A 17,710-nucleotide genomic window follows, 5' to 3' on the forward strand; every position below is an offset into this window, starting at 1 on the left:
TTTAAAGTTAGACTTTGAATTTTGATGTAAATTCCTCTTCTGCACACACACATATTACACAAAGTATTTACTTTAATTACATCAGAAGTAACTAATTAAATTACAGAAAAAGTAAGAGTAATCCCTTACTTTACTTTTTCAAGGGAAAAGTAATTAAATGACAGTAACTAATTACTTAGTAACTAGTTACACCCAACACTGATTAGGACCATATTAGGGTGACGACTTGGGTCATTTTTTGACAATTTTTTTCAGTGTACCAGCCCAGATTTGTACAAAAAGAGCAAGATGTGTACCCAATCAAGTCATATACCCAATGCTTCAATACCAAGCACATTGAACGTAAACGCTATATTAATAGTGATGGTCTTACTTAGCAAACCGCTGTAATCCTAACTTTATTTCACTGAAAACAAAAACAGACAGTTGGGTGTAATGTGGTTTAATTCAGTGTGAATCACTACAAACACAACATTAAATGTATGGCTGTACTTCTACATGCGCTTCATTGACATCGCCCACAACAACAGCTACAATATTGCAAACTCACACAGCGAATGAGAAACGTTCACTGTCACGACGTGTCAATATTACACTCAGTTCTTCACACACATGCACCTCACTCGCCACCCAAAATATAATCTATAGAAAAATAGATTTACAATAAATATCTTCCCTCATTTGACACCGTATAGCGATAAAAATAAAAATATTTCACCCATTTGATTCCACTTTTCCCAGATAAGTGTGCACATGCATTAGATTTTCTGCACAGTACAATGAAACACATGCCTTCTTTTCTAAAAAATAACAACTTAAAAACAGATTTTATTGCACTGTAAATAATTATTCGCACTGTATTTTATAAAAGTACAATCAACTTATTAAATCTTATGGAAAACTGTTAAATGGGAAGTTAAAACGAGTAGTAATGCAACCATTTTTTACAGTGCGGTCACAACTGTAAACAGCGTAAAACTACAGTGAAAATAAGTTAAGAAATGGCTCAAAATGAAACCTTTGGGCCAAGTCTTTCAGTGGGGCGAGCTGGAATTAAACAGCACTGGTAATTTGTCTAAAATAGTCACACAAATTCCAACCTTTCTCAAAATAAAAGATTTGGGCACCAATAGAACAAAAGATACTCATATTTGTACAGATTGTCTTTCGGCTAAGGTATTGTTTGGTAAAGTACAGTATTATATTTCCATCTTTGTTACAAGTTGGCCCAGAAAAGTCACACCCATATTGAAGCGCACAGCGCACAGAAGCTACTCTGTTTGCTGTTGGACAGGTTGGGCAACTCCTCACCGGCTGTCCATGGCGGCAGGTTGGAAATGAAATGGCTTTGCATGTGTCACTTTGACTGGGAAATGGATTCCTACACTGATGCACGAACTTACAAATGAGACTGTGCAACACTGCAAACCATCTTTTTCAAGCTCTGCATTTCTGTCCGGTTTGCCGGTAAAAACACATTTACTTAGGAGGTACATTTTTGAAACATAGGGTTCTGGTTATTTTTAGGGGTGTAACAATACATCGATATGGATCGATGCATCGTATCGTTAGAAATTTAATCGATGCTTCGATTCACATCAGTGCCACACATGAAATATCGATATGAGGTACCTTTATTTTGACACTCTCCACATCCTCATTCCTCACGTAACGTCCGTCTGCGTGCATTTTGGTTTTTTTTGTTAGTTGTTGTTGCAAATGAAATCAAAGAGTTAAATGAAACGTTTTTAAATATATATATCTTTTTAAATAAAATAAAGTAAAAAATGTAACCGCTTGTGTAAACTAAGCAAGTAATATTAAAATGTCGATAAATGAATCTAATCAAATCGTAATCGCATCGCTGAAATTTCCGAGGTATCGGCAAATATCGTACCGCTGGCAGAGAAAACACGTCGCATCGTATCGTGACAAATGGTCCGATTTACACCCCTAGGTATTTTAACTGAAAACAAGACACAAATGTAAAGCTTTAAAATGATTTTAACAGTGAAAAGCAAGGGCTATACCTGAGTATTAGTTTAAGACACTTTAAATACTAACAAATGTAAACAAAAACTCGTGTGGACTCAACCACACACACATAAAGTGAAAGAGCGATATATTGACCAGATCACATAATCTGACACTATTTGGCCATGTTTGATTATTAATATCCTTATCAACATGAGCCATTAAAAGCCTTAATGATGCGTGTAACTACATGACAGTCTATATTACCGACACAGTGATGGGATTCTGCGCAGCAGATTGCATGTACAGTACATTATGATTGTTTGACCTGGAAGAATTTTCAGCTTCTGAAAGTGTTCGACCTAGAACGACCTGGAAAAAAGAAAAAGCTTTTTTAAACCTTTGTTTCTAAAGCACACTGCCGTGATGATTTACATAAGGTTTTGCTGTCCGAATGATTGACATGTTTGTTCTGCCTGTGTATTCTCGGGCACGGCACATTTTTCGTCATAATGTCTTTTTAAATATAGTCTGAAGGAATCATTTAAAAACCTGAAACTGATACGAACAATAAACAGATTAAAATAACCTGCTGTACACTGAAATATAGTTTAAACACAGAAAGTAATACTATATGATCTTATGTAATCTTGGATGTTTATGTAGGTACTGTAAAACTCATACTTGGGTTTGTTGTTTTGATTAAACTCCATGTTTTAACGTGGATTGAATTCGGCTCACCTGATCTCAAAGTAAAGTGTCGCAGCTCTCTGTCTGATCAGCGCCTTTGGTCACGTCTGATTCTGAGTCTTCATAGCCTTCATTCTGATAACAGGTGAACTCAGAATCAGGCTTTGTCTCTTCAGGCGTTTCATCGGTGTTGCTCACGTCTGATTTCGACTCCTCCGGGGTCTGGTCCTGTTTCTCCTCTTGTGATGAATCATCACCTTTGGTCACGCTGGCCTCCTCATCCTCATAACCTTTATTCTGATAACACGTGAACTCCTCGCCTCCGTTCTCTTTAGACTCTTCATCGCAACTGATCGTATCCGTTTCTGGATCCTTCAGTCCCGGGACATAGGTGGATTTGCCCCACGTCACATTTCGGATAGTGGAGGATTTACCTGCCGCTTTCTCACCTGTGCAAGAAGAAACCGTCAGTATAGATTCATCATAAGTTCTTCAAATCAGTGTGTTGGGTTCCGGCTTACAGTATATAGATGTTTTATAAAGAACAATACTGCTAAACCCTCTCTGGCTCTGAACAAAACCTTCATATTTGAGACACAAAAATGTTAATTTAATTGGCACTTACACTTGAAAAACAATAATCATCTTAATTAAATACATTCTGGAAAATAAGTGGACATTAAGCTTGATTTTTGACCTGTAACCTCAAGTTGAGAGGATACACGCACTATAAATGTAATATAAACATAAAAAGGCTTCTTTTAAACATGCAGGATCCTGTGTACGGTGTACAAATCAAAAATCGATATTTATACATGTCTTAAAAATATAACATTTACTTTTGTTTTTAGATTGTATTCAGATTATGCCACGCATATTGGATATTAAACCTTGATGTGGCTACAAGAATTGCAATTTAGTAGACGTAAGTGTGAACAAAACAGTGAATTTACTATAACAACTGTACAACTAATAATAACTAATGTCTAAAAATGTTTATAAAGAGAGGGTTTTTAAATTATTCAAATAGTTTTTTAGACATATGGGTAGTTGACAAGTAAATCGTACATAATGTATATAGGTAGTTTATGGTGTGACAGCAAAAATGTAGAAAACTGTCAATAATATATTTTATATTATTAAATTTTATATTTATATTATAAAATAGGATTTATCTTCATTAGTTTTTTGTACGGTTTATTTGTCAACTACCACTGTACAAATTGGGCCAAAGTATGGTTTCCTCTGCAAAACTAACATTTTAATTCACAAAAACTTGTATGGATGAGTTGGAGAAGATGAAATAGTTACAGAAAAATAAACATCATGGACAGATTGTGGATTGTCATCAGGTTACGGACGGAGACAGTGTGTGTTTGGAGGTACGTGTTGTGCACCTGTGTTGTTCTTCAGGTGCGTGTTGTGCAAGTGCGCGTCTCACCTGTGTCGTTGTTGTGCGTTTTGGAGAGTCTCTCCGTCAGCTTTCTCGCCAGATTTTTGACGCTGTGCGCAGTGCTGGATCCCCGTTCCAAATCCTCCTCTTTCACTTTGATGTTGCCTACATACCACATCAGCCAGAAGCCCAGACTGGCGAACAACAGCAGCGCGCCGGTGTGGATGAGAAAATCCCCGTAAAACACACCACGCCGCTGCACGCCGCCGCAGATGCCGAACAGCAGCAGGACCAGGCCGGTGATGTCGAACACTATCGCCATGATGAATAACGGCACGCAGCCGCCGATGAACCGGAGCTGAAACATCGCCGGAGGACAGGGATGCTGTGGCTGCCTCGCGGATAGCGGAGGATCTGCCGCGCGCTCAGCTGAGACGCACCTGACGCACGGGGGACACGCCTGCCGTGACGTCACGGGTCTGCGCTCTCGGTGTGCTTACTGTGCACTAGTGTTAAACAGCTGTAGTTTGCTGCAAATTCGTTTCGGGATGTTATATTGAAATGACTTTTTTACTTTCTTATAAATTCCTTTAAGGAAAACGAACAATGGTCAACACACTCCTATTTCAAATATGATATAATAACAGTAATGTTGACGATGAACACATTAATCAAACATAGGTACGTATAGAAGAAAAGCATAGAAATCCTTATGAATCTAATCTTTAAATCTGTAAATTAATGTTTGTCTTGCATGAATAATATTGAAACAACAACTGTTGTTGTTGTTGTTTTCAGGATGACAACTGGGCACCAGAATGAATTTGTAAACACAGATGATGTAGCTTGATATAAAACGTCTCTATAGAGCATGTCCTAGATATTGCTCTGCCTAGATATATCCTAAAGATATATGCCCTTGTCGCATGCTGTCCACGCAATAACTCTGCATTGCAGATACAGTGTCATATTTTACATCCCATTCATTTGCCTGCCAAATATAAGCTCGGGTCATTCAAAACAGAGACTGAGGCATACATGACACGGATCTGTGTATCACGGTGTGTCCTACAGTGTTGGGTAAGTTACTCAGAAAAAGTAATTCATTACTAGTTACTAATTACATATTCAATAGTGTAATTAGATTACTGTACAAATTGCTCTCTCCAAAAAGTATTTAATACTTATTACTAATTACTTTCTATATCCTACATCAACCTTGATTAGTTGAGTGATTCAAGGATAGACACGAAATGACTTAATTCATTTAAATAAGTAATAAATAACTACACAAAGTACTCTTAGTAAGTATTACAAATGTGAGAAAGATACATTAATGCATGCAGTTTAAAGTCAGACTTTGAATTTTAATGTCAATTCTATTATTGTATACATTACACAGTATTTAGTTTAATTACATCAGAAGTAACTGTAATTAAATTACAGAAAAAATAAGAGTAATCCCTTACTTTACTTTTTCAAGGGTAACGTAATTAAATTACAGTAACTAATTACTTAGTAACTAGTAACACCCAACACTGGTGTCCTACTGAAGAAACGGAAAGAATAAAGAGAAAAAATCAATTTCACTTTGTCAAGGATTCTGATTATTAGATTTAAAGGATTCCAAAATAATATTTATTTTAAGACTAGTTCTGAATTTGTAATCTACAATAATGTAACGTTATTAAAGTAATTAATACTGTAAAAGTTTACAGTTTTACTGTAAACATTTTTTTGCTGCCTTAAGTTTTTAAGTACAATCAACTTACTTTTAAGTTGTTTCAACGGACTATTTTTTGAGTTTTTAAATTGTGTTTACTTCAACTCATCAAAATCACAACAAAACTGATCAATAGATTTATATTTATATTTTTATGGGTTTAGTAAAAACAAACAGCAAATACATCTCATCATACGCAGTTCATACACATTTCAGTCCACATCTTTTATAAAACACAGTTCTAATGCATGTTTACAGATTTGGCAGTTTGACATCAGTGCTAATGAAGTTAAAATGAAGGCATGCAGACCGGTCGCCGTGGTGGATGAATAAGGACTTCTTTTATTTGATCTGAATCGCATTGTATTTTTTCAGGGGTGTTGTGTTCAGATTTGCCATCATATTAGTCATAGTTCATTTTCACTTCATGTTCAATCATCACAAAGTCCTTTCTCCCGCATGCCATCTTTAGTAGGTCAAGGTATGGCTGCTTATCTTTAGGAGTTGATGTCATAACTCCAACATTATAATCTCCGCATACTTTCACAAAATATTTAATCATTTGTTAAAAAACACTTTGTTTCCAAAACGGAACTTCAAAATTAGTATTTAAAATCAAGCAACAGCTTTTTTAAGGCATTATAGACCTCATTGGTTTTAATAACATACTGTACTGTATATGTCAAATCACAAATAAAATCGGACTAAAAACATTTCATTTGTGCTTCCATAACCTTTGAATCAGTCTTCTGGTTTATCCAACGCTCATGCACCTTGCACTCAGTCAAGCAGGAGAGGCAATGCCAATTGGTGACAAAGTCAAAAGGCGACAGGTCCTCTCCGACAGCCACCATGTTGAGCACCATGTTTGTTTATGAGAGACTGTATTTATCTCTGATGAGTCTCACGGGTAATGATTACACAGTCGTTTCGTGGCACTCTGATACCTCATTTCCCGCGTTATTGGCACCAAAACCACGCCCACTACCAGCACCATCAAACCGACGGAGAGCAGGGCGGGGCCAAGAATGTTGGTGGCCATCACAGAGATCCCGGCGAAGTAAAGTCCGCTCAACACCATGCCGCAGATCAGCACGCTGCCCCCTGAGGTCATGAGGAGAATGGCATGCCAGTAGTACTCACAGTTGCCCGGCGGTGCCCGAGCGGTCCAGAGGGTCGGGCTGTGGGACAGGCTGAAGACCGTGTTGTCTGAGTGAGGCGTGAGCTGTTCTTGAGAGAATGACAGAGGTGTGAGATCCAGGGCGGATGACATGATCTGTGGAGAGCGCTGATGGGAACTCTGGTTGGGCTGCAGTGATGGATTCTGGGAAAGAAACATTTGAAAGTGATTTGTTTGTCCACACAGAAAGTCAACATTGTCAAACACCCTTTTTACATATTTAAATAGGTCACTTTTCGCTTTTTTCTTTGCCAGGGCATAGCCGTACGGTTGCTAAGGTGTTCTAAACGGTCGCCAGGATATTGACAAGTCGTTGCTAGGGTGATTGTTAAGGTGTTCACTGCGAAAAAGGAATGTCTTACTAAGCATTTCTGTCTTGTTTTACAGGGCAAACATCTAAACGTTCATAAATCAAGATACAAGAAAAGTGACCTAAGACATTTAGTCTTGTTTTATAAAAGAAAATATAAGAATTAGGGAAGTTTATGTTTGAAAAAATGCCAATGGGGTTGGAAAAATAAACTTGAGTTAGATAAAAAATAGAAGAACAAAATTCAAGTTTATTTTTCTTATCCTGTTGGTTCAGTTTTGGTTAATCGCAGTTTAATTTTTTTAATGCAGTGCAATATTGTTGTTTAGGTTACTTTCTATCTAAGGCCTTGCAAATATTTATTTAAGAATTTAGCTTAAAAGAAGAAAACTAGGTGGAGTTGTGCAAGTGACGTGCAATACTAGAGTTTTCGGCTTTATTGAGAAGTCTGAAAAATATTATAATTGTATATGATTCATTTTTAATGAATAAGATTAAGAGTGTTTTTTTTCTCTTTTTACTTTCGTGCAGTGTGTGTGATGTAACATAACGTTTGCTAATGGACTGAGAGTCTGATAATGTAGTTGAACTGAAGTGTTATAAGTAGCACATCTCTGCTTAATAAACCGCAGGATATGTTGTCGGCCGGTTATTAATCTCCGTCTTCACCACAGACGGTCGAGTTACATGTTGAAGTTTAATACTTTTATCGTAAGTTTGTTTTCATCACAAACCCTGAAAGCAACAGTTACGCTTGATGTAATAATGCTCCACATACACAAATATGAATAAACTTTTATGAACATAATGCAGAATTACAACATGACGAAATTAAGAACAAGACTAGAGCACATAAAAGACACTCAATTGAAATGCACTGTCGTTTGTTTTATACCGTAGAGGGTTAAACTAGACAAATAGTGACAGTAAAGTAACTGTCAGAACCACACCCTAACATGAGCGGCTGTACAAATCAACAAACAACCCACGAGTGAAAACTACAACACTAGTGTAAACGCGTCTTTAAGGTGCTTTCTGAGTTGACAAAATATTTGGCATAATAGACATTTAGAAAAAAATGAAGCTACATGTATCACTTCTGCCTAAATAAAGTTTTTTTGAATCATGTACATCAGTACACATTTACTCTTTAATTATAAAGATAAGCTTATAGATTCAAACTGGAGATGTAATATTTAAGGTCTTACCTATGATCCTGATATCTGCCTGTCTGATCTGATAAGCATCAGTCCTGCCAACTGCACTGCTGCTGGATGATGCGATTCTTAAGTGTGTGTGTGTGTTTGTCAAACGCATTAGACACTAAGTGGAAATCTGACAGCCCACCCAACCCGCACACACACTCTCCTTCTCTACTGTTCATCTCTTTCATGTCTCCTTAAAATTCATTCAATCTGTCCTTTCTGATTTCAGATTCTCATCATTAATGTTCAGAGGGTTTTTGGGGTATCACGACTCACCTCTATCTCTCAGAAAGCCATCAATCATGTCACGATGAGGACAGAAATATCCCATCATTCCACACCGGGTCAGTTACCATCAGAGCAGAGCTCATTCTCGCACTGATGTTCACAGGAAGGAAATTATGCTGTTTCCAGTTTCAGGAATGATTCACTCTCAAACCCGATTAGAAAAGGCCATTCAGATGCTCAGCAGATCATTTCACACAACTGACTGACCACACGCACGCACACGCACACACACACACGCACACACACAACATGTTGTTTAGTGTTTACTCTCCTAAGCCTTGTCTGAAACGGTTTAAGATTTTGGCTAATATCACAAAGCCGTCTAATTTTCAGCTCTTGCCCCCCAAAACAACACATTGTGAAAGTTGGTTGTTGTTCTATATTGTTTTATGTAGATATCATCACCAAGACATCCACACATTATTTTGTTTAAAGCGATTGAGAAAAAAACATTTATTTTTATTTTTAACACAGTTTAGGAGAAATAACTAAGATATTAAATGGATACTTCACCCAAAAATGAAAAGTCTGTCATCATTTACTCACCTTCGAGTTGTTCCAAATCTGTATAAATCTGTATAAAACCAAACAGATCTTGACCCCATTGACTACCATAGTAGGAAAAAATACAATGGTAGTCAAAAGTGCCCCAGAACTGTTTGCTGTCCTACATTCTTCAAAATGTCTTCATTTGTGTTCAACAGAACAAAAAAATGTATAAATTAATTGTTCCTATGGGAGTCAATAGGGGTCGAGATCTGTTTGGTTATAAGCATTCTTCCAAATATCTTTCTCTGTGTTCATCAGAACAAAGAAATGTACAGTATACAGATTTATACAGATTTGGAACAACTCGAAGGTGAGTAAATGATGACAGAATTTTCATTTTTGGATGAAGTATCCCTTTAAAGCAGGGGTCACCAACTAGCGAACTCCGGTCCGAATGCGGACCGCGAGATGCGTCCGTCCGGACCTCAAAGCCTTTTGACATAATAAATAAATGAACGCCTAACATTATTTTCTAATGCAATCAAATTTATACCAGGCACATCAAGGTCCGTATCTCTCCACGATTATGATTGGTTGAATGGTAAGGTTGAATCTGATTGGCTAAACAGGATGACAACTCAAGTGGGAGGGACAGCGCTGCCAAGAGAGTCTCAAAACACACACACACAAATCCAAAGCGATTCACACGTGAGTGACGATTTGCACATTCAAATTCAATGATAAACTTGTACATTTTAAACTTTCGAAATATTTGTGCACAGTTGTACGTCTGTGAATTGTATTAAGCGTTTGTGAAACATATTTTATGAGGATATCATTTTATTTTACGCTCGTAAATTGTTTTTTGTGAATGTATATATATATATATATAATTTGTGCACGTGAATTAGGTTTTATGCACGTGGAACTGGCAACGCAAGTGTACATCGTGTTTTATGTGTGAATAATTAATGAGACTAAAATCGCTCCATACTCTGGAACCATCTAGCTTTTTACTAATCAAATGAGTCCTTAACAAAAATAAAACAATAGTTTACTCATGAAAGCTAAGCATTCGAAAACAAAACATATCAACTATTCTCTAAATGTGATGGCGCAAAAATGACATATTATCATGGGCAAACGAAATACAGTGGTGTGCATTATAGCTGAGACTCACATGAACATTGTACAGCTGGTTTTGTGACTAAGTCATTCCCTGTAATGCTATTGAAGTTTGGAGACGGTCCCTAAATTCACGACTATCGAACGTCCACAGTCAAACCAACTGTTTTGTAAATATGTACTTGCATAAATTGACAAAACTAAATAAGACTTTAAAATAGTACAAAAACACATGCCTTCACGTTGTGGCCGTTATTTCCGCTACATACGGATAGCTTCGTTTTGAAGCCATATGTATTATCACATTATGCGCATGTTGTAACGCAACGTAAGGGTGCCTTGCGCAACGAGAGAAGAAAAGTTAACGTTGCCAGGGAAACTAATGAACGAGAAACAAGATTTACTTTCCACGGGTTTAAGAAGTTCTCACGTCGTCAACTCGTCAGCATACATGCGGGCTGAGCATAAAAGCGAAAACTGTCTTCCCAAAATGTTCCAGTACATACCGCCACGCGCACGCGCAGTTTCCTCCCTGCCGTAACTGCTTTAAGTGGCCGTTACAATGTCATCACCTGCGCGCACTGCATGATGTCCGAGTATGTCACAGTAATTAAATAAATTAAGTATTAAAAAGGAAATTTCCAAATGTTTCCTGTAAAGTTTGTAACAGAACGCCCCGAAGGCAGAAAGTTGAATCCGCGTCTTGTTTACATAATGTGTTTTTGATTCGGTACTCAAGGAGGCCCCCTGGTGGTGCAGGGGCCCTACGCAACTTGCGCAGTTTGCCTATAGGAAGAATCGGCTCTGAACAAACAGCCACAAGAAGAGCTGAAATGTTATCAGAGGATGATCAGTCACAACTTGATGCTGCAATTTGTTAATCTCAGTTCAGCAGAAAACAACACTTTAGTTTTCTTTTAAAGTTGTTCATGTTGAAATGAATGAATGTTCAGTGCAGGTTTAGAGATTAGGGCATTTTGCACATTTTCCTTCATTATATTGTTGTCAGACATTGTTATGCCGTCGTATAGATATGAAAAGACATGTTTATTTCTTTGGTCTGCCAAAAACCACCAATTCATGTTTTTAGGTATTTAATTGTCCGGACCTCGGCTGGTAAGGAGGGTTCGTTTACTGGACCTCAAGCAAATTTTTAAAGGGACAGTTCACACAAAAATAAAAATTCTGTCATCAATATTACTTGGTTGTAAACGTGAGTCTTTCTTCTGTGGAACAAGAAGGAAGATATTTAGAGAAATGTCTCGGTGGCTTCGTGTTCATACAAGTCAATGCTGTTCAGTGTTGTTTGATTATCAACATTCTTCAAAATATATATTTTTGATCTTAAAAAGTCATTCAGATTTGTTTTGGAAGAGAAAGGAGGGTCTGTAAAGAAGAAAACATTCATGATCATTCATAACATCCAGCACTAGAGGGCAGTACAGCTTTAATATTGACATCAAACGTACACAACAGTAAGTTCAAGGGAACTACAGTAAATAAACAGGCCTAAACAAAATGTATATGTGTGTATTGCGTGAGGACTTCTCATAGACATACTGACCGCACAACCTGTATTTGGTATCCTCTAACCCCTTAAATCTTATCCTCACACAAACCTTTCTGCATTTTAACATTCTCAAATAGACATAATTTAGTTTGTTTAATAGTTTGTTTAGGTTTTACATTAGAAGTTACACGTGTTCGCACACAGTTGTTATTGGACATCCATACAAATATCAGCTGGCCTCCCACGACAATAACCAAAAGTTTATCTTTCAAACACACACACTAGACTACAGAACCTGTCCCTCACCCTGGGGCATAAGATGATATAATGACGATATTTTGAAAAGAAAATGTACTTATGTGAAAACAAAGCCGTGTCTCTCAGAGGTTCAGAGCAATAAAGTGAAGTTTGGATTGCGGTTACTCTTGTGGACCGGTGCAGTTCTCTGATGATAAAAACATCATGAAACCCTGAGAACTCATAAAACTCTGTCAGTACTGAAGTTTACCTTCATTTTACAGAAGAGCTTCTTCATGAAATGACTCTTTATAAATCTGTGATCACATTCACTTCCGCACTGGGATGAAGTCGCACCAAACAATAGCTTGCAATCTCTTAAGCGTGGAGAAACATCTGAGTTGACTAAATGAACAGAAGAATAAATGAAAGTTTAGCCGAGTAATACACAGACAGACAAATATGTGATGTTTAACACAAGCCGCTGCTGCCGCTGGACAGAAACGTGTCTTTATCTTTAAGGATGTTTATTTATGTGTTTTGTGCATACTGAGTAAGATTTACTGTCTGAAACATTTGCTAATAGGATCATAACCCACGATTCAGCTGTGAAAGAGTCAATCATTTCTCAAAGACAGCAGTAAGATTACTCAGACTTCTCATTTAAGGTCTTGAAGTTAAGTACAGATTTGGGTGTATTGAGTTAAGGATGCTTTAAAGTGGCTTTGACATGCGTCTGTGTGTTTTGCGTAAGTCACATCAAGAGTGCATATCTTTCCCTCCGTCTCACTTGATTCCCATTTCTCGGCACATTAACATCTGTCTGGGGTTTCACAACAATGTCATTTAGAAAAGATTACAAGGGTTTGACATCACACACCTGTGCATCTGTTCGCTTCAGTTCTGAGAATGAATCCACAGGTTTTCAGTGTCACGATAACAGATGTAAAAGAGCGCCGGCACCTGCTCGACATCGTCATCTGCCGCAAAAAACATGTCGATCTGGGTTATCATCTGAGTGTGAAACATGCTTCAAATTCACCTGTCATATCCACATAAGTACACTGTAAAAACTATAAAACTAAAAAATATGTGCGCTCCATGTTTGCATTATGGTTTTTAAGTAAATTCGACTGAAGGAGATTTTAAGTCAGAATAACAGGAAAATCTTTGTTGCGTTTACACAAATATACGAGTTCACTTGACCTTCTTTACTTAAAAAACGAAGTAGCATGAGTTCAATCAACTTACAGTGCTCATGTAGGCTGTACTTGAATATTTCATTCATTTACCTTAATGCTCACATAGCATAGTGAAGTATATTATTATAACAAATAGTATTGAAACAATTGATGACTGATTTGATATCAGTCGTTGAATGATTCTCAACAGGAGCACACAACATACTGCATTTCTGATGTGTGTCTTCCTTATTGAGGTAAGAAATACGATGGGTTGGGAACTTCACAGAAAACGATTATTCACAACAAAACAACATCAATACATCTTAAATTTCGTCTTATTAACAGCTTTATAAATGCCCCAAAAGTGGGCATAAAATCAGACTTTTCAGGCGCAAAGGCTTATGGGTATTCCTCACAGCATTTGTACTGATAATATTAAGTTCATTGCAGTGGAAGTGTAGGTTAGGTTTACTTCATTTTAACCGTAGTTTGCACAACTCAAATTTTCCATTCACTTCATGCATACTCTTGAGCTTTTCTTGTCAATGATATTTTTGTGTTGCATGAACAGAGGTTTTTAAGTTAAGCTAAAAATGTTATAAATTTGTATATTTTTAAGTACTTAACATAATACAATATGGTTGTTGAGACAACGAATCACTTTAATAGAGCACAATTCATGCATTTTATTTCAGCTCTGACATAAGATTCAAGATATTTATTTGTCACACACACGGATATAAATACCTGTAGTAAGATGTAAATCTGCTGTACTGCATGTGCATCTAAAATATATGTCGTATCTATAAACAAAGGCATGAATTAAAATAAAGAGAATTCAGAAATGAAATTAGAGTCTGAAAGATTAAAATAAGAAAAAGAAGCTAAGAAAAAAACAAACTTTTTACTTTGCAGATAATTTCTGCAACAATTCCTTTATTCATTTTTGGTTGTTGAAACTTTAATATTCTTTAAAACGTATTCATTCTTATCTGCTAGTGAGTGTTGAAATATTTGCATTCGGCATTTTGTTCAAGTTACTTCTTGTGGCTTCTTATACATCTCTTTTGCATATTAATATCAACATCTCCGTCTATTTGTATTTCAGTTTTTCTAACTATCATTCGTGGTGTTTGCAAAATAAGCAGACTTGAATTAAGCCTTCTAATAGCTGCACTGTATATTCATCAGTTTTTGGAAGTATTGCTTTTATTTCTTTTTTAAGTCAGTTTTCATCAACACTTGTGATATATTATATATATTTCACACAAGACACAGTTCACCTTTAATCTCTCAAATTGCGATGGTCTTCATATGAAGGTGAAGAGCGGGTGCTCTAGAGATATCTGTTTCTTCTCAGCGTCTGTGGAGATGAACTGCCCTCCGGCCGCTGGATGTGAACTCATTGACTCGTGTAATAAGTGAAGGAGCTTTAAGAGCACAAAAGCTTCTGTTATCGCTTACTGAGGGTGAACTCCGGCACAGCAATAAGGATGAGTTATGAGCCAAAGATCTCCGCCAAGACTCACTTTCTCTGGAGGAGAGAAAGAAATATTACAGTGTAAGGGGCTTTTCTTATGGCACAAAGTGGAATTATGCCAGGGGTGTTCAATTAAAGTTCCAATATAAAGTCTTTATATTCTCTTCCAAACGGAGGTCCGGACAATGTGTTTTTGGAAAATAAATAAATATTGAATCAATTTCGCCCAGCTTTTCCCACTGACAGGACAGTATAGACACGCAGGAAGTGATGGGGAGGAGAGAGGGCAGCAGGATCAGGAATGGACATGAGCCGGGACTCGAACTCGGGTCGCCTGAAGCGCAGTTGCATGTCTGTAACACGGACTGATTTGTTTCATTTGATCAGCTTGTCACGGTTTTACTACAGTAAAGAAGAACATGGATTCTGTTGTTTTTGGCGCTTTTAGCCCAAGTATAAACATGAGCATCAACTGTTTTCTTCTGTGGTCAGTTTTGTCTTTCAGGTCAAATATTGTCATGGCAGAGGAACAGTCAGAAGATAATCACACATCTGAAGGAAAAGGAAATGACTGGCAATCATAAAATAACTTGAAATTAAAGTTTCAGACAGCGAAAAATAAACACGTGCAATAACATTCTGTTCTCTAACTTGAAATAGAAACAACAAAAGAATCATTGGGTAGAAACATCAGACAGGAGGTTTGATTCATATTCTCAGCCTCTCACACACAAACACAAGGATGTGAATTTATAATCAGTCTTCAGATATTTCCTCTGAGTCATGTTTCTGTCATTCTCTGGAAGCCATAACATTTCACATATTACAGTTTATTAAAAAATAACATTTACACTGAGTGACTGACTGAATTATTCATGGTGTTTGTGTTCTGTACACCGCTGCTCTCCGTCTCTCTGATTCAGACCTGTGTTCCTTTCGTTCGTTCGTTCGCACTTTCGTTCATTCCCTTTCTTTTGGTTGGTTGGTTCGTTCTTTCGTTCGTTCTTTTGCACTTTCGTTCGTTCGTTCTCATTCTTTATTTCTTTTGTTCGTTCGTTCTCTCGTTCTTTCTTTCATTCGTTCATTCATCCGCACTTTCTTTCTTTCTTTCTTTCTTTCTTTCTTTCTTTCTTTCTTTCTTTCTTTCTTTCTTTCTTTCTTTCTTTCTTTCTTTCTTTCTTTCGTTCATTCGTTCTCTCGTTCTTTCATTCATTTGTTCTTTCGTTCGTCCGTTCTCTTTATTTCTTTCATTCGTTCATTCTCTCGTTCTTTATTTCTTTCGTTCGTTCTTTCTTTCTTTCTTTCTTTCTTTCTTTCTTTCTTTCTTTCTTTCTTTCTTTCTTTCTTTCTTTCGTTCGTTCATTCGTTCATTCGTTCGTTCTCTATCTTTATTTCGTTCTTTCGTTCGTTTGTTCTTTCTTTCGTTCGTTCGTTCGTTCTCTTTCTTTATTTCTTTCGTTCGTTCGTTCTCTCATTCTTTCTTTCTTTCTTTCGTTCGTTCATTCGTTCTCTCGTTCTTTCATTCATTTGTTCTTTCGTTCGTCCGTTCTCTTTCTTTATTTCTTTCATTCGTTCATTCTCTCGTTCTTTATTTCTTTCGTTCGTTCGTTCTCTCGTTCTTTCTTTCTTTCGTTCATTCGTTCATTCGTTCGTTCTCTTTCTTTATTTCTTTATTTCGTTCTTTCGTTCGTTTGTTCTTTCTCTTTCTTTCGTTCGTTCATTCTCTCGTTCTTTATTTCTTTCGTTCGTTCGTTCTCTCGTTCTTTCTTTCTTTCTTTCTTTCTTTCTTTCTTTCTTTCTTTCTTTCTTTCTTTCTTTCTTTCTTTCATTCGTTCTTTCTTTCGTTCATTCGTTCGTTCTCTTTCTTTATTTCTTTATTTCGTTCTTTCGTTCTTTCGTTCTCTTTCTTTATTTCTTTCGTTCGTTCGTTCTCTCATTCTTTCTTTCTTTCTTTCGTTCATTCGTTCTTTCTTTCGTTCATTCGTTCATTCGTTCGTTCTCTTTCTTTATTTCTTTATTTCGTTCTTTCGTTCTTTCTTTCGTTCGTTCGTTCGTTCTCTTTCTTTATTTCTTTCGTTTGTTCGTTCTCTCATTCTTTCTTTCTTTCTTTCGTTCATTCATTCGTTCTCTTTCTTTATTTCGTTCTTTTGTTCTTTCGTTCGTTCGTTCTCTCGTTCGTTCTTTCTCTTTCTTTCTTTCTTTCTTTCTTTCTTTCTTTCTTTCTTTCTTTCTTTCTTTCTTTCTTTCTTTCTTTCTTTCTTTCTTTCTTTCTTTCTTTCTTTCTTTCTTCCTTCCTTCCTTCCTTCCTTCCTTCCTTCCTTCCTTCCTTCCTTCCTTCTTTCTTTCTTTCTTTCCTTCGTTCCTTCTTTTTCTTCTTCCTGATTGACCGCTTGACGTCTGCTCTGTTTCAATCCGCCTCATCATTTCTAAATGCTTGTTTCTTTTTCCCATCTAAATGCAAATAGTTACAGTCAATAAGTCAGCCATATCTGTGGCCCATTTACAGTGCTGTCGGGGTGAATTAGAGCTTCCAGGCATTGTTCCCGTGTCCAGAAAGATATATCACACACAAAGCATCGCTAAACGGAGAGAGGGATGATGGTGGAACAGGACCAGCGGTCCACACATTAATCCTGAACTGAACCTGTTTCAGTGAAGAATGAGAAAGGCAGAAAGTCTTTGTGTTCTTAAAGTGCTCATGAAAAACGGACTTTGATCTTAAACGTGTGCAACACTAAATATTTCACAGATCTCAGTATATCAACACATTTAAACTGTAAAATCAATCATTAATGTTAATTCAGTACTTACTGTCAGCTCATCTGAAAATCACACACATCATGCAGTTCCAATTCCAAAATAAAACATTTCACTACAATTATTTGTAACTATTTAACTATTTCATCTTTCTCAAAACAAGAA

At 36.8% G+C, this 17,710-nt stretch overlaps 2 protein-coding genes across 4 annotated transcripts; both read right to left on the reverse strand.

Annotated features, from left to right (window-relative positions):
- Positions 1 to 29: 29 nt before the first annotated feature.
- LOC130561384 (uncharacterized) lies at positions 30 to 4,495 on the reverse strand. Its single transcript, XM_057345663.1, has 3 exons — positions 4,106 to 4,495; positions 2,716 to 3,113; positions 30 to 2,346 (listed from the first exon to the last, which is right to left on the reverse strand). The coding sequence occupies exons 1-2, from the start codon at positions 4,422 to 4,424 to the stop codon at positions 2,722 to 2,724; spliced, it is 711 nt and encodes a 236-aa protein (XP_057201646.1). The 5' UTR covers positions 4,425 to 4,495; the 3' UTR covers positions 30 to 2,346; positions 2,716 to 2,721.
- Positions 4,496 to 5,942: 1,447 nt separating this feature from the next.
- LOC130561385 (phosphoinositide-interacting protein-like) lies at positions 5,943 to 11,067 on the reverse strand. 3 transcript variants are annotated; one of them, XM_057345665.1, is made up of 2 exons: positions 10,884 to 11,067; positions 5,943 to 7,104 (listed from the first exon to the last, which is right to left on the reverse strand). In XM_057345665.1, the coding sequence occupies exon 2, from the start codon at positions 7,051 to 7,053 to the stop codon at positions 6,685 to 6,687; it is 369 nt and encodes a 122-aa protein (XP_057201648.1). In that variant the 5' UTR covers positions 7,054 to 7,104; positions 10,884 to 11,067; the 3' UTR covers positions 5,943 to 6,684. The 3 variants fall into 3 exon arrangements, with proteins under 3 accessions (XP_057201648.1, XP_057201649.1, XP_057201647.1); XM_057345666.1 differs by lacking the exon at positions 10,884 to 11,067 and adding an exon at positions 10,433 to 10,593; XM_057345664.1 differs by lacking the exon at positions 10,884 to 11,067 and having other exon boundaries at positions 5,943 to 7,339.
- Positions 11,068 to 17,710: the final 6,643 nt, after the last annotated feature.

Source organism: Triplophysa rosa, linkage group LG11, assembly GCF_024868665.1.
Source record: "Triplophysa rosa linkage group LG11, Trosa_1v2, whole genome shotgun sequence".
Classification (NCBI taxonomy): Eukaryota; Metazoa; Chordata; class Actinopteri; order Cypriniformes; family Nemacheilidae; genus Triplophysa; species Triplophysa rosa.

Excerpts from the sequence above, each read along its gene's own strand:
- LOC130561384 (XM_057345663.1), bottom strand. The coding sequence starts at position 4,424 with ATGTTTCAGCTCCGGTTCATCGGCGGCTGCGTGCCGTTATTCATCATG. Across the intron at positions 3,114-4,105 it reads AACGCACAACAACGACACAG|GTGAGAAAGCGGCAGGTAAA; the intron begins GTGAGACGCGCA and ends CTTCTTGCACAG.
- LOC130561385 (XM_057345664.1), bottom strand. The coding sequence starts at position 7,119 with ATGTTTCTTTCCCAGAATCCATCACTGCAGCCCAACCAGAGTTCCCAT.